Below are 16694 nucleotides of genomic sequence, written 5' to 3' on the forward strand. Positions count from 1 at the left end.
ATTTGTGGATCCCAAAGCTTAAGGACTGCTGATTTTGGTGATCACCTGACTTTTCCTACAGTGCCACCAGCCAGTTGACACATTCGTGAAACCCAGAGGTTCCAATATCACTCCCTTTTGCGCACAATCTTCCAAGCAGCAGCAACACTGAATGGGAGTCTCCCTGCACCTCCAACACAGAGGCTCTTCTGTTTGCATCCCTGCTGCCAAGAGCTGTAAAAAGTAGGGTGGGAGGGGAGGGGTGACCCAGGCAAGCCCCTGGATCGGGTGGCCCGGTGATACCAGACCTGGCGACAGTAGCCCCTCCTACATCCTGCCCTGACAATGGGCAAAGCAAGGCAGAACCCTCCACTGGTTTAATTGTTAGACAATGATCGCATTCTCCTGCCCCTTCCACTGGCCTCTGTCAGGGGGATAAGGGAGTCGCACATAGCCTAATTGCCACCTTGCATAGGACAGGCTTAGACATGTAAGGGCCTGGCCCACAATAGATATATTAACCTCTGTGCATGTTATCACAATAGGCCAACGTTTCAGAGCCACAATGCTCTCCCTCTGTCTCTCTGTTAAAGAAATGCTGTTTCATTCATTCGACCTGAAGAGACATTCAGAACACTGTGATGTATCTACCTGGGAAAAGTCGTTATCTAATGACTGAGCTCAGTTGTAAGGGTTGGTGCAGTGCGTGTGGTCCCATTGTTAACGGGCAACAGTTGATTTCGTGACAGAGTAACAATGAGGCATGTGTGCTCTCTCATTTTCAGACTGCTGTAAGGAAAACAAGAAGAATCCTCCCCTTTTGGTCCGTCGAAGCCCAAACAATTATCCTCATTATAGCTTCTGAGAGAGACAACAATTTAAAAACAACAGGGCCATTAGCAAGATTTTATGTCACACAGCAAGTTGTTGTCTAACTTGTCAGGGTAAATTGATAAAATGCAAGCTCTTACTTGCAGATGGTGGATTCACCAAATCACTTAAATGACAATTATCCTTTGAAAATTCCCTTCAAGCTAATGCAGCGTTCCTGAGTACTCGTTTACGATCTGGGACATTTTGTGCAATTTCAGCAGAAACTCCCGCTGAAGGTACACTATCCCCTTCATGAGTCAAGGTTTGGCCTGCTTTCCTCGCCTCATAAAAAGAGGTTGTCGTTTGAGATGTCTACAATTCAGCTCCTGGAGGGAAATTAATTTTTAGCATTTCAGACAAATGCGGCAGCAACATTCCAGCGGGAAGCTTTCCCCCCATACTGTATTTTAGGCTATAATTATATGTTAGGATGGCTGAGCAACATAACCACACAGAGCTGTGAGAAAAACAGATCCACCACAACGCTTGGATGTGGAGTAACACAGAGGAGCAGACATGCTCTGGTCCCAACCACACAGCCACAGGCATGCACACAAAAACACACACACTTAAAAAAATAAAAATAACAGACATACTTACACCCGTGTTGATAAGTATACATTATAAATGCATATTCTGATTATTAAACAGTTTTTAAGACAATCACAAGTAAGGGAAAATGTTTGTTCTCTTATTTAGTTCGACATTTGGGAAAATACGCTCATCTGCTCTCTTGGCGAGATTTAAAAGATCGGTTAGCTTAGCATAAAGACTGGAAACAGAAGGAAACAGCTAGCCTGGCTCTGTTCAAAGTTACCAAGAACTACCTCTAAAGCTCACAGATGAAAATGTTATATATCTTTTGTTTAATATGGACAAAAAACCGACGTGTAAAAATGATATGTTGTGGTTTTGTTCTGGGCCGGGCTAGTTCCTGGACAGGATCAGTTACTTCCTGGAGTCTCTGCGAGTCTCTGTAAATACAGGACCACATAAATTCATTGAGCAGCTACTGCAAACTATTCCTTTAATATTTCTCATACAAACTGTACTTACACAATGATGGTAAAAATTAAACCAGTAAATCTGTTTGCAAAATCTACACTAAAGACCTCCAATTTCAATATTTGCCTTAATTTCCTCCTCCACATATGTGTGATTAAACTGCTCAAGTATCTCATGTCATCTATTGAACTCCATGTCCAGAACTAGATCGTTATAAATCATAGCAATGATGACCAGAACTATAGAACAATAACCCAGGATGTAAGAAAGAATGGAAACTGACATGATGTGGCTCATTATTTTGTAATAAGATGGGACACTGAGGTATGACTGCTGATGATTGGGGTCATTTCCATTAACTCATAACTACACACACACACACACACACACACACACACACACACACACACACACACACACACAATTAGTATCATCACGAGCAACTCAACTGGCCTGTAATCACATTATGATTTGGGTGCTCACAGCTTGGCCACATTACATTGTGAGTGCATAAACACTTGTTAGACGGAGAGAGAAAATGGGGAGAATCTAAAAATACAGAGCAGCGAGGCGAGGGACAAGCCGAGGATTAGTACCGCCTCGGCGAATCAAACAAACAAAGTCCAAAAAGGAGCACGAACGGGAGGTGGAGACAGAGAGAGCGATGGACGGAGAGAAGGGAGGGATGGTGAAGAAAAAAATGCTCCTTCCTCAGGAGCTGACCTAGTAAAACATTCATGAGAGATGTCTTTATGTGAAGTGTGTGAGAGTGGGGAGGGTGTGAGGGGAGTTTAAGGCTCAGGAGTCTAAAATAAGACAAAAAAATATATATATATTTGAGATTTGAGTTGGTACACAGGCACATTCAGTGCCAGATGCCGCACTGCCGACCTCTTGAATCAAGAATAGACGACGAGCTGAGACACAGACAAGAGTGAGACACAGACAAGAGTGAGACACAGACAGAAAGAGGAACATGAAAAGATGTAACTTCTTTTGAGAACATCCAGCCAATGGAATAGAAATGAGTCAGTGGTAATTACTGTGTGACAGATGTGAATGATATGAATCGAAGGCAGAAGATCCAGATGCACACGTTAATGACGAGACATTAAAGATGATGAGCAGTACACACATAAATGATTGACACTTCAATTAAAACATTACACATTGAAAATTTGCAGTAGACTTTATGAAGACTTCACCAAGCTTTATTAAAACGTCTTCACTAATGCAAATTCTCAACTGAGATAAGTGTGTGTGTGCGCTGGTGACGAAACAGATGTGACAAACCAGCTGGTCACACGACTGTTAAAGCATCAGACTAATTAACTGGCTCATCTCACAGCCTACAAGAGTTCACAGCGCCTACGCACTTACAACACACACACACACACATATATAAACACACACACACACACACAGTCACGAACATGCACGGTTACCCAGATATAAACACTTCAAGTTCAAACACATGCAAACAACCCACATCATTTGCTAAGCAACACACAGTGCGGAGCTGAGAGATCAGAGTGTAAATGAGGACAAACGAAAAACAGTGAGAACGTACACACATGGTAGAAAGCCACGCTGAGACTACTGACGTTGCAACAGTATGAGGCGATGACAAAAAACTCTCTGCAAGAGTGAATAAAGGTGGCGAGAGGTCAGGATGGGGATGAAAGGGGAGGAAGAGACACGAGGCTGTATAAGATGAGCAGTCCTCAGCCACATTAGAGCAGCTTAAAAACCAAAATTAATCTTAGAGACCTGCAGAGGGAGAAGAAGAGCCGCTGGGCCTGGTCCTCTGCGGCTGCCTGGCTGAGAGTACAAAGCTGCATGAGAAACAGATGTTGTGAACGCCTGACACCACAAAACTCTCACTCTCTGTGTGTGTGTGTGTGTGTGTGTGTGGGTGTGTGTTTGTGTGAGAAATATAGACAATAAAATGTAGAGGAGGGTCGGAGCAGAAAATATCTGACAGCAGACATTATTTCCCAGAAAACAAAAGTTATTTCTGAAAAGAGCAAATTACAACTTTACAACTACTTTTACTGCTGCAAAGAACTGTTACTCAAAGTAAATACTAGTCTGTTAATTCAAAACATCTGCGTGTAACTCTGCATAAGCTTAGGGAAACACTGTGGCTATGGAAAATAAACTCTGGTCAAGGTATATTTCAGGTGAGGCAAGACATTTGGTTAAAGTTAGGGACATCTTTTGTTTAGGACTGATAGAAAAGGCAAATGTTAATGCAGGTCTGTGATGGGACGCAAACTCCATTCATTCCCATCCACCACACCCTGATTTTTTGCCTTCCTGTACTGCACATTCATTTTGAGAAATGAAATGGAACAATACGGATGTAATTCCAAGCTGCTATACCACAAACTAACATGTCCGATAAAAAATAAACAGTCACCCCTTTCTTCAATAAGCACAGCAAGTTGTGAAATGTTTTTAAAATAAATCTAATTTAAAAGAGAATAGTCCTAGTCTACACTGTCAACCAAAATAATGAGGGTTTTCCTCTAACTACGCACGAATTGCATTTAAAATGTAACCTTGTAAAATAAATAAATTAACTACAAAATAAAAATAACTACAGCAGTTTCACCATGAAAAAGTAAAGACGAACACCAACACTGATGACAACAAACTGTTTCGTTACGGTTTTGTTGGGAAGTGTTGTACAACACACGTAAGCAACTGTTTCTCTGTCTACATCTGTCAGACAGTGCAGACATATTTTCCTTATATATATATCTTACATTATTCTGTTTTTTCTCTTCTTTTATTCTCTTTTACTTCTTTTTTCTCTTTCTCCCGACACTCATTTGCAAACATGGAAACAAGTCAAACAGTAGTCTCTCACACACTTTCACACACACAGATACAAACACTTGAGGTGCAAACACTGAAGTGACTCAAAAGAGAATCAAAAACACACTCTAGATGAACAGACATAATATGCATACTCGACGTACACACTTCTCTGCCAACAAACCACACCTCGCTGCAGCTACTGCTTGGCACAGTGAACTGCTCTGTCCGCTGCCAGCTACACTTAATTTAATCAGGAAGTGACATTGAGATCAAGATCTTATTTACAAGTAAGACCGTAGTATATAAAAAAATAATAATAAATATAGTAAAAATAAATGATAATGGTACTGACATAAAAATATAGTGAGAAAATAGCTAGATATATAAATACATATGTATACATATAGACAGTCTGATGCCAGAGCTATTGAAAACCTGAGGAGTCTCTCGTTGCTACGGTCCGTTCAACCATAAAGGCTACTGTATAGCTACAGTTTACATAACCTATCAGCACGTGAAAAGAGAGTGATGACAACTCAGCTTTATATAAAATGCAAGATTGAGGTCAGAAAACTTCATCATGGTCTACAAGACGAGGATATTAAAGTGAAAAGATTTGACGTTTCCTCACATTTGAAGTCTCTTTAAGTGCTTCAAGGCTCTTTGACTCGTCAGGGTGGAAATCATTAGGGAAGTGTTAAATGGTGAGCGGTCGGGACTGAATGAGCTAGTTTTCTATTGTGTGTGCAGGCAAAGTGTGGGCTTGCGGTCATCACCTTCTGTGTGATATACTCACAGCTCTGAGTGAGCGGCTACAGCTGCGACTTGGCTTGCTGCTTGCGGATTTTCCAGTACCAGCCCCGGGTGATGGAGGGTGCACAACCTCCTTAACCCCCACAGCATCCTTCTCTTTGCAGCATGTGTGCACATGTAAGTGTATGTGTTTGTCTGTGTGTGTGTGTGTGTGTGTGTGTGTGTGTGTGTGTGTGTGTGAGCTGCAGCTGTGCGAACAGCTGTCTATAGTAACACGGTTCATTGGTGCACACCCCCAAAGATGAGCTCAGACTACACCTCTCAAAAGTGTGTCTAACTCATGAGAGCCAACGGCATTCTTATGGCCCTTGTGGGGGCTCTTTAGGGTAACAGTGTTATACAAGTGACTACCAAAGAGGAATACTTTCATCTTAAGGGTCTAGGATAATGAAAACATATTTTAAGACATGATGATGAATTCAGAGGGGGATTTTGTGTGTTCGTGCAGTGAATGCCATGTATACATAGATTTACATAAATATGTAAACATACAGTGTGCTTAAGTGCATGTAGATGTATGTAATCATGCCGTATTCATCCTTCAAATGAGATGTTCAGGTTCCAAACGATTGGATGTCTTTGGCTCAGAATGGATCTTATGAAGCTCCATGTGATGGCTTTTTTTTTGTGACATCTGTGTCAGTTTTTTTTCCTTCCAATTTAGACCACAGATGCTTGTTATCGAGTCAAGAGATATCTAAAATAACTGACCCAAAAGAGTTGCAGCTCGCCCAGAAAAGGGAAATGGGCGCGTTTCTGGAGGCGAAAACTTGTGCAGTCAAAAAGCTAAAGGGGTTGATATTTTCACTGAGATGATGAAGGCTCTGGACGTTGATGGGCTGTCTTGGCTGACACACATCTTCAGTTTTGCATGGAAGTTGGGGTCAGTGCCTGTGGAGTGGAAGACCTGGGTGGTGGTTCCCATTTTTACAAAAGGGGATCAGGGAATGTGTTCCAATAATCTGGGAATCACACTAATCAGACTCCCCAGGAAGTGAAAACTGGAGTGTGAGATTGACAGTAAAGGTGTTGCTGGGGAGAGGGATGTCTGGAATATCCTGTAAAGCCTGCTGCCCCCGGGACCCAGCCCCGGACAAGCGGAGAGTAAATGGATGGATGGACAGATTAACTGGCAGTTCTCGTATACAGGAAATAATTGTAAGCAACAGGTGAACTCTCCAGCATCAAGCTTACCATAAAGATTACAAACCATCAAAAACACTTTATGAACCGCTCTGTTTCCTCTTGCACTTTACACAAATGCATGCAAATCATTAATAAAATCATCAATCTTTCATGATAAGATCAATAACCAGAGCAGGGAGAGGCTACCTCCAGAGAACATTAGATGACTTCAGCCCTAATACAATTCCCCATCTACAGAGAAGATCCATGGAGCAATGTCAGTCATAACCCAACTGGGGCACAGCAGATATGATGAGGCCCTCAAATTAACTTTTGGTTATGAAACAGCCTGCAGATGATAAAAACATAACAGCCTCTTGGGTGTTGCAGCTAAGAATCCATCCCCATTGGCTTTACCAGTGCTAGAGCTTGTCATAACTGTTCTGGTTCATGCAGATGAGCATGTCTCTTGATTTCCCACGGTGCTAAAGAAGCGCCATGTGTGCCCTATATACTGTATATGTCCTAGCACATGTGTTTACATGCAATGAACCCTGTGCGTTGATATAATAGCTCCTGGCACGCCTGGACATGCACACAACAAATAGGGACGATCAAAGTTATTTTTGCTCTTCCTGCAATGCATACACCATTTAGAACTGTAAGACTATCAACAAAATCAAAGTGAGGGGGGTGGAAACAGGCTTGTCAAACAGCGTGTGATGGAGAAATTAATTCTTTCTTTGCATATCTGAGGCTTACACTTCCTCCTTCAATCCCTCAACCCTCTGTCTGACAAATCCAATTACCATGACATGAACATTGCTGTTCTGTATACACACCACAACCAGGATCTTGGCAAGGGGATGGGTAGGATGGGGCACCAGGGACCTGAGCCAGACAGACACAGAGGCCTGGCAATAGAGGGTCTCCGCTCAGCCTGTAGCCCGCCTCCAGCTGGAAGACCCAGTTCCTTGACAGGTTGGCAGTGCTAACTGCTCGCCTACCCTCTGGTCTATCGCTGCCTGTCATCTGTCTTCCAACACCAGCCCTCTCGCTTTTCACATGCCACTTCATTCCTCTCCATCCTAATTCACAGCCATCTTATATCCCTATCTTTCGTTCAAATAGAATTTGCATTCATATTTGTTGGCTAAAGGTTTTCTCATGGTGACACCGCTATAATTCATCCACTTTTTTACTCGTAGGTAGTCAAGGCATTAGTGCAGAGACCTGCAGTTGTGCATGAATTGACCTCTGAAAATGATTTATAATATCCGCATCTAAGGAACTATATTTGTACTTGTGTGATTGTCAGATTCAAATTTTCGGGAGGATCAGAAACATTTGGCTGACTCCAATTTTAGAGGAGATATTTTTTTGTTGTGGGAAAAACAGGCTGTCGTGACCTAACTGACTAAACCAAATTGCAGTTTGCAAAACTTAACAAGCATCTTCTACCCCTGAGTGTTGGCACACACTTTAAATCACCAAACACGATCATAGCGCTTGTCAGACAAATAAAAGCGAGCTACAAACTTTTTTTCCCAGAGCTGCACAGAGAAAACATCTTGTGGAGGTGTCTGACAAGCTGTCAGCTTGTGCAGTCTCCTGGTCCATGCCAGTGTGCAGATTTGCATTCAGCTCAAAGGAGGCCTGAAACATCAAAGCCTCTTTGAAGCACCACTTGATGCTGCACAATAGGACAGGTGAAGAAAAAACAATACAACGCAGAAAGGCTCTGAACTACTGTACCCATAATGCACCACAGATCCTAAAATAAAAGTGGGACACATCAATGCCATGATAGAAAAAAACAAAACTTAATGATGTGCGTTAACAAAAGAAGAACAAAGGTTATCTTTCTACATTATCTCTCGCAGAAAACTGATATTTTTGTATTTCCGCTCTTAAGACTTTTGCATAATATCTGTAAACACTGTCGACGGATGATGGTGACAGTCAAAGCAAGGAGTTTGAATAATAAAATATGCTAAATAAAGAGCTGTGGGAATCTGTAGCATATAATTCAGAAACTGACATGTAATTACCATCAAAAGAATTTCTGACAGCAACTGAGAAAGACTACCGTAAGAAATGAGCACTTATCTTTGACATTTTATTGGAGTGTTATGTATCCAATCCCTGCTAAGCAACATTATTTAAATTTTAAAATAAAACTCGAACACGAGCAATTAAATCATTTACTATTCTCATAACTCTGAACCTGAGGCTTCAATCTTTCAATCAGCTAAAGGTTTATTGAAAAGTGGGGCAAATGATATACTATTCTCATTCTCAGGCACAAAAGTAGACATACATATCAATACATAACGACAATGTATTTTTTGTTGTGCAGACATTTCACACCTTGACAACCTTTACTCCTATAAGGAACTCATTATCTGTGTTCTGAAACTGACAACATCTGTATCACAAGACATTGCATGACTGCTGATAATGTATGACTTTTCCCTGATACTGTTAATACCAGATGATAGTCAGAGCAACAGCCCACCTGCTGACCACGCCTCACAACACTCTCCTTCTTTAATCCATCCTGACATCACAGTACTCATGCATGCTGTCTGTTGCCTAGAAGGAGCCTGTGAAGGCCTTGTCCAATCAAACATCTATTTAAATCAAAACACACACACACACACACACACACACACACACACACACACACACACACAACCATATCGGGTAATCTCTGTTCCTGTCAGATATGCCTGCTGGATGTTGACTTGAAAGGTTTGTATGTATGGAACCTTCAATAGATGCTCAGCTTGTCATTGTTTGGATCACATATTCTCTGCGGCCAAGTCTGTAAACGACGCAACATGTTCAAAAAATTCAGCCGCTTATTGACCTTGAAATGAAATGCTAAGTTGCACTACATTCAGGTAAAGAGGAGATGAATAAGGGATACAAACACCAAATATTAAGAGAATAAACTGAGAATAAATGCTGCAGCTCTCCGTCAATCACGCCCTGACAGGGAAAAGATATAATGTTTCATCATTCATTTCCAAGCTGACGTTGACCGAACAGGCCTGAACTGTTTACCCTCCCACAAGTGTGTCTTTGGCTGGTATGGTAATGGGCTTGGTTCACTTGAAATAAAGAATCACCAAAGAGTATACCTGTGCAGAATGTCAAGATGTGACACTTTGAGCTTTCACAAGTATTAATCACCAGTTCTTGCAAGAAAAACTCACCCAGCCACCCCCTCTGTCAGTCTCCTTGTCCCTCTCCCAGGATCTTATACTCTCCACTGAGGCTCTCATGTAGAAACCCATTATGCATTTCATAGCAATCACACCAGGCTCCTGAGCAATTACTTCCAGTTGGCCTGGACGCTGTTTATTTGCGTCGGCATGGGAATTCATCGGGTAAAACTCAAGACAGCTGAGAGGGAGGGTATTTATTTTTCATGTACCAAGCGCATTTGCTAGCATATATGCTTCCCCAAAGACGTCTTGACGACGGCTCAATGCTCATTTTAATTAACACATAAGCCTGTTGATGGTAATTAAAAAGCAGACAAAAAAAAGATCACACAGAGGGGGAGAGCTGTATATCCGAACGCACGAAAACATGCAGCGGCAGCGCTTGGCACCTATTCAGAGGAGATTTCATGTAGCCTTCTTGAAGAATATGCATTACAAGTGGGCGCATCAAACCGAGTGCATCGAACAGATTTTTGATGTTAGTTATTTTAGGTGGAAAATGCAGATTTTGCTCAAATTTAAAGCAGAGAAACTGCTTTTAGATGTATACTCTGACACTGACAACATCTGCGATAACCAGATGATTTGGTGGAGAGTAAAGTGTAAATTTAGTATCTGTGCTACTTACTTCATGGGCTTGAACAGAGCTTGTCCATAGTTCTGGAAAGTCATGATCAACTTCAGCTGGGTGCCTCCTGATTTCATGGCTGAGAGAAAAACAATTGAGATGTTAGATGAGTATTTGAAGCAAACAAACACTCACACACACACACACACACACACACACACACACACACACACGCACACACATAAACCCAAACACACTGAAATACACTTCCGCATAAGCACAGCTGTGTCATTATTTGCCAATTTGGAGGATGCAATTTTGCATGACTGCGTAATAGAGCTTTCACATCTGCTGACCAATTTGCCAGACACTGTACAACCAAAGTGGCAGTTAGGAAGTGGGTGTGACTGGGAGACAGAAGTGGCGTGAAAAGCGTCTGCTGACAACTACAGCTAGTTCTGAGTTTGATGAAACTGGAGATGGACAAATATAATAGTGACAACATGTGTCACTTTGAGAGAGCCAAAAAACACAGTGATTTTTGGCACATTAAGTCCACAGACACTACAATTCAGAAGCGTGTTATTATTGTGCAATTACATTTTGAACATCCTCTTGTTTCAAAACTTGGCTGAATCTTCATTTCCTGAATCAAATATAAAACGAACTGCGTGTTTCCATCCATGTGTGTATATGTGCACATAACAGACCTGTTTTCTGACCAGATGTTTCTCTGTACACAGATGTGCTTGTGTCTTCCTCTCACTCCCACCAAACTGATCTCAACGAGCAAAACGTGAGCCAGGGCCCATGTCTCTGGCTATCAGTCATGTCCACAGTGTCTCCCAGAGGCTGATGGAGCCTTAACTTCTTGCCTGCCTCCGACTCAAACAAAGGCACCTGCCCGGCCTGTCTAAATGCCTTGTGTTTCCGTCATAATGGACGGGCTTTCGGTGGGATTTGCCCATTTATTACAGCGCATTAACTTGAGCGTATTACACAACACAGCGCTTCTGCCTAACCCCAATATCAACATAAGCCCCATGTAGTGGACCCACTTACTGAATGGCTTGCTGGCTGAGTAGCTGGCTGCACTCTACCCACAGAACTGTCTTTTGTGTTTATCGACTCTCTTGGTGTTTCTCTCATAAAAGAAATATTATGAGAGAACCCTTTTTCGCCTTCCTTGTTTGCACATGTCATCCTTTTATTCATATTGTCTCTGCTATGCTCTGTCTGTCTCACTTTGCTTTACTCAATGCTGGCAAGCCTCCCCATTTACCGTGACTCATTTTCAAAAGCTTCTGCATTTTTCATCCACTGTTGCACAGAGTTAAACCCGCATAACCTGAGGTGAGCGCCTCTTCTTCACGACAGAGGATGGATATTGAAAGTAGATTGGCAATCAAAGCCAAAGAACGCACCGAGAGCATTATGCCTACACATGTGCTAGATTCGCTGCAGCCAGGACAAGTGGACGGTGCCCCAGAGTAATCTTTAAACTTGTTACAGCTATACAGCAAACCTAAAATTTTTGAGAGATTGCAAACAACTGGACAATGTTTTAATACTGTGACTTTGAACCCATAAGCCACAATCCTTGAGGAGCTGACCTCAATTCTCTGCTCTGTGCTGGACGTTTATAAAATTTTGTTTCTAATTGGAAACTACAAAAGTTAATCCCCTGTGAAAAACCCGAGCAGAGCTCAGCTGATTGTTTCTCTGGATTGAATCTGCGCTGACATGTGATCAAACATGTCAGCAAACTTCATTACAGTCATTTAGCAGACGCTTTTATCCAAAGCGACTTACAATTCAGATTCTAACACACAGCTACGGGAGCAATTTATGGGGTTAAGCTCCAGGACACATCGACATGCGACTAGCCAGAGCCGGGGATCGAACCGTCTGATTGAAAGACGGCCATGCTCTCCACTTACGCACCGTCGCCCACTTCAACAAAAGATCCTTTTGATTCTCCTAAAGGCCATCTGTCTCGGTATCTGTGCGAGGATGTATGGGCCCCTGTTGATCTAACCATCCATCTCTTGCTCCGTTTCTCCGAGCATCCACAAATGAATCGATGTAGTCTTTTCTAAACCTTCATGTTCTCTGGTCTTTCAGAAAGCCCTGGGCCTCGCCCACCACCATCACATTGCCCTCCCATCCCCATGATGATAAATCCACCCTGCTCTCACCTGTGCCACCTCACGGCACTGTGCGTATGATTTATGAGTTCAGCTGGAGATGGAACAAAAGGCCGCAGAGGGACAGACACAGAGGAGGGAGGCACTGTTACAGAGAAAATGCTGAACAGAGAAACTTCTGTGTTTTGTAATTTTAGTGGGACAGATCTGAGGTGTGCGTGTGCTTTAATTACGGGGCACAAAAGCTGTAATGCGTGCTTCCAGGCACACACACACACACACACACTGCGCTGGGTTTTCATTTCAGAAGACAGATGTGTGTGTTCTATAGGTGTGTCTGGGCACAGATTGATGGTTTATATATTATAAACAGAGGCGACCAAAAACACACAAACTATTAAGTTTAGGCGGAGATGTGTAGCATGAATGATGAATGATTGTGAGCTGCCAGAGGGACTCATAACAAAGAGGTAGTGGAGACAGCCTCAATAAGAAATACAATGACACTGATGCACAAAGAGATAGAGATAACACGCCCCCGTGGAGGATATTTTGGTGTTCACTGTCCAGTTTTTATGAAGCCATTATAGCAAAAATGATAAGGTATATTCACACTGAGATCTCTTTCACAAAGATTTGTTGAAGATGGTATCAGTATAATGAGAAGTTAAAAAACAAACTACAGTAAAGAAAATTTACATCATGGGAGAAAAATACAAATCAGTCTTATAGCAGACCTGTCTCTTTGTCAGTTGACAAATACTTAGCAGAAATCTTGCAATCTCTGCACCTTGACATCTTTTTTTTACTTTTTACAGAACAGAATTTCTTAAAGCTTTCCTTGAGTTCCCCTAGCAATTTGCACATATTGATCATCTGAAAAGCAAAGTGTCTACAAATGAAAAACAGTGATGGATATTTAGCAATGAAAGCAATGTTTAGACTTTTAGACTTAGTAGAGGGGAATTCTTCTCCACTCTTCTCTCCATGTTTCCTGCCAATAGCTTTGCCAGAAGATGTTTCGTCGTCACGTTTTTCAGGCATGTGTGATCCCTCCTTTTCTACCCATCTGTTATCCATCCTTACTTTCAATTTAGTAGCGCAGCACATGTTCTCATTCAAATCTTTACGATTTTGTGACTGACTCACCCACGCTGGTGATCCTCTGTGTGACCAGGTCCTTCAGGAGGGCGTCCAGCACAAGACTGTGTCTGGAGTACAACTCGTAGCGGTTGATGCCGATGTGGAAACGTAACCAGTCGGGGTAAGATTCTGCAGTCGCCTCTCCTGTTGGAGAGAACTCCTCCTCCTCCTCATCGTTCCCCTCCTCATTGTGCCTGGAAAACAGGGAGAGTGGAGGAGGTTTAACAAGACGTTGTGGTGCAAGCAGATTCCTGTTTAGATTATTTTTAGTCTTTGTTATTGGTAGACAATTTGTTGCAGTCTCAATACAGACTAACTGTGTCAGACAAATTCAAGCTGAAGGATAGGCTTTTGGCACAAAACACTTCATTCTAGTAACACATGGAGTTAAAATAGTTACAATATAGCCTTAATGACAGGTATATAAAAAAATCCAGCATGTAGCAACTTGTAAATTGTGTGCCTTAAAGGTAAAATGCCATGAGAATAGGTGTGTGGAGACAGCAGATGCATCATTATAGTGGACATTATAGTTGAGGCAGAGAAAACAGACGGATGAACCTGTCTGCTGGTTGATTTGATGATATCCAAACAGACAGGCAGATATGAGCACATGTCTCATGATTTGCAAGCCTGCATGAACAAGAGCTAACTGAATTCAACTACTTCAATATTGATATCAGATTACTTATATTTCTTTGTGGAGCAAACATGTAATATCACCTACCTTTGGTCCCCTTCTTCCATCTCATTATCATCAACAGCTAAATAGGTTAAAGCAGTCTATTCCAGGTCACACTTGTAACCCTTTAAGTTTTAAACATTTCCATCAGCTTACCATCCTTGGTTCGCGGTTGCTCTGGGATAGAACCTGATGTCAGTGTTCACGTTGAACAAAGTGTCATCGTTTGTGAGGGGAGGAAGGTCAACCTTGTAAAAAGGATGCTCAAACAGAGCAGACAGGCGGGATACACCGTGCGCGGGCACCGTCCGACCCGCGCTCGCGTCTCCGATGAGCGGCTTGTGGTCTTCCGCCTTCCCCGCAGACGGTCTCGTCCGCCTGAAGGACTCCGCTCTGTCCCCGGCCGCTGTGATCTTTTCCAGGGAATGCGACGTGAGGTTGGAGCTCGGCTCGTTGCTGAAATCCTGCAGGATTCTCAGCGTGTGCTTGTTAGGCCAGCCAGCTTCAGCCGCGGACATGGCGCGTTGCTTCCCCCAGCCCTGCGACTCCCCGCCGGGGTGGTGAGCGCACTGACAGCCGCCGTCCCCGCTGTCCGCTCCCGCCGCCCGCTTTTCTAGTTTCGGTAACAAGTCTATCATAATGTGCATGGTGCACGCTACCAAAAACACCATGAGTATCAACACTCTGAATTTACGAAACAATATCATCTTTATATATATTTTTCTTTACGCAGTCAGGCTAATACGATTTAAGCGCAGCGCACCTTACAGCACCGACATTGATGTCCAACACTGTTATGCGATGACAAAGCAGCAATGTTAGGTTGAAGATTTACTGTGATCATTGCACACATAATGCGTGTCAGCCTATATTAACAACTCCATGATGTGCTCGGTCTTATTTTGTTATTATTGTTATTTTCTTTACAATAGTCCAAATTGTTCGTCCCCAGACAGGTGGGCTGACCGACACATTGTGAGCTCTGGACACTTCACTGGCAGCGACTCAAGAAGTGCTCTTCATTCATTGCCTTGTTGACCAGGATATCGTGTCAGGAGGACGGACCGCTAAATAAATCGTTAAGAATAGGTAACAGGAAGAAGAAGAAGGAGGAGGGGGGGTCTTGTTAAAAGCACCGATATTCCTCCTCAAATCTGCTTCCTTGTGTTGCTGCCAGCACGGAGTGAGGTGTCAATTGTGTCATGACTGAAAAAAAGTAAAAAAAAGAGATTGGTATAGTCCACAGCCTCCCTGGTATTTAGGATGAATTGATTATTAAAGAAGAAAGTGAAAATTCCATAAAGAAAATACCAGCTGATCCGCTGAGGCGCTTGGATGCTGTCCCGCTCCTGCTGTGTGCAAAGCCTCGTTGAAGTCAAATCAGAGACTGGCTGGCAGGTGTAAGGATCCCGGTTGTCATTTGTCTCCCCCCCCTTCACACCGCCTTGTCTTCCTTCCAAGTGTTCATCCACGGTGGGTGTGTTAAATATTATGATCGGAGCCCTCTGAGCCCAGCCTCGGTGTTGCGTCACGAGGAATAGGTTGGCTGCGTCTGCACATACAAGTACTGGAGCACTAGTGACATGAAAGGCGAGCTTCAGGGGGAAAAAAAATATGTGGACTGAAAGCCTTTGAGGCTGCAACTTCCCTGCACGCAGCCAGAGGGCGTTGGCACAACCTGAAATACTATGCTGGCTTTGTACCGAGATATATGATGTGAAGAACAATGAGTATGTATACTACACGCAATTCTTGAAAGTGCTCAATAAGCTACAGTTGTTTTAAGTGCACTCTGGGGAGGCATGATGGGTCCTTGAGGATGGGCCAAGGGTTCTGCAGCACACCAGGAATATTTGGAATTCATTCAACATTTATGAGAGGCTGACACAAGGACAGATGATGGACTATTATATTGGTACCCAAAACAAAAGTCTGTTTCTTGAGACAAAATAAAACATGCTGGCCAAAACACAGACACACCTACATCATTTGATGGACATAAATTGTTGGAATCTATATCAAGCTCCCAAGAGAAAAGGCAGCTGTTTTATAAACTCGCACACATTAGCAAAAACGCAGATAAAGGGCCAGATGTGTGTTTTTGTGGCCTCCTTCTCACACGTAGTCATACTGTAGTACAGGAACTTTAGTTACGTATTGTAACTCCAGATTCTAGGCTATAGGCCAAGAGCTGTCGCTATAGGGTTCATCCCTGTTTGCAAGCGTAGTCATGAAGATTTTTTTTCTGGCCCTTATGTTCTGCATAGGCCCCCCTTTATGCCGCACTTGCGACATACAAC

At 42.8% G+C, this 16694-nt stretch overlaps 1 protein-coding gene across 2 annotated transcripts in view; it reads right to left on the bottom strand.

The window, feature by feature from the left end:
- fam20ca (FAM20C golgi associated secretory pathway kinase a) overlaps positions 1 to 15980 on the bottom strand; it is a 34924-nt gene extending 18944 nt beyond the window's left edge. Inside the window, exons 1-4 of one of the 2 annotated variants that reach the window (XM_031872134.1) lie at positions 15706 to 15980; positions 14551 to 15600; positions 13719 to 13906; positions 10483 to 10561 (exon numbers count right to left, since the gene is read on the bottom strand). In XM_031872134.1, coding sequence (XP_031727994.1) covers positions 10483 to 10561; positions 13719 to 13906; positions 14551 to 15101 — 818 coding nt within the window. In that variant the 5' untranslated portion in view covers positions 15102 to 15600; positions 15706 to 15980. Of the gene's footprint in view, positions 1 to 10482; positions 10562 to 13718; positions 13907 to 14550 lie in introns of both variants that reach the window. The other variant, XM_031872133.1, reaches the window with a different exon arrangement.
- Between the last annotated feature and the right edge of the window lie 714 nt (positions 15981 to 16694).

The sequence above is a fragment of the Anarrhichthys ocellatus genome, unplaced genomic scaffold (genome assembly GCF_004355925.1).
Source record: "Anarrhichthys ocellatus isolate YVR2014 unplaced genomic scaffold, GSC_Weel_1.0 scaffold62, whole genome shotgun sequence".
In the NCBI taxonomy this organism is placed as follows: domain Eukaryota; kingdom Metazoa; phylum Chordata; class Actinopteri; order Perciformes; family Anarhichadidae; genus Anarrhichthys; species Anarrhichthys ocellatus.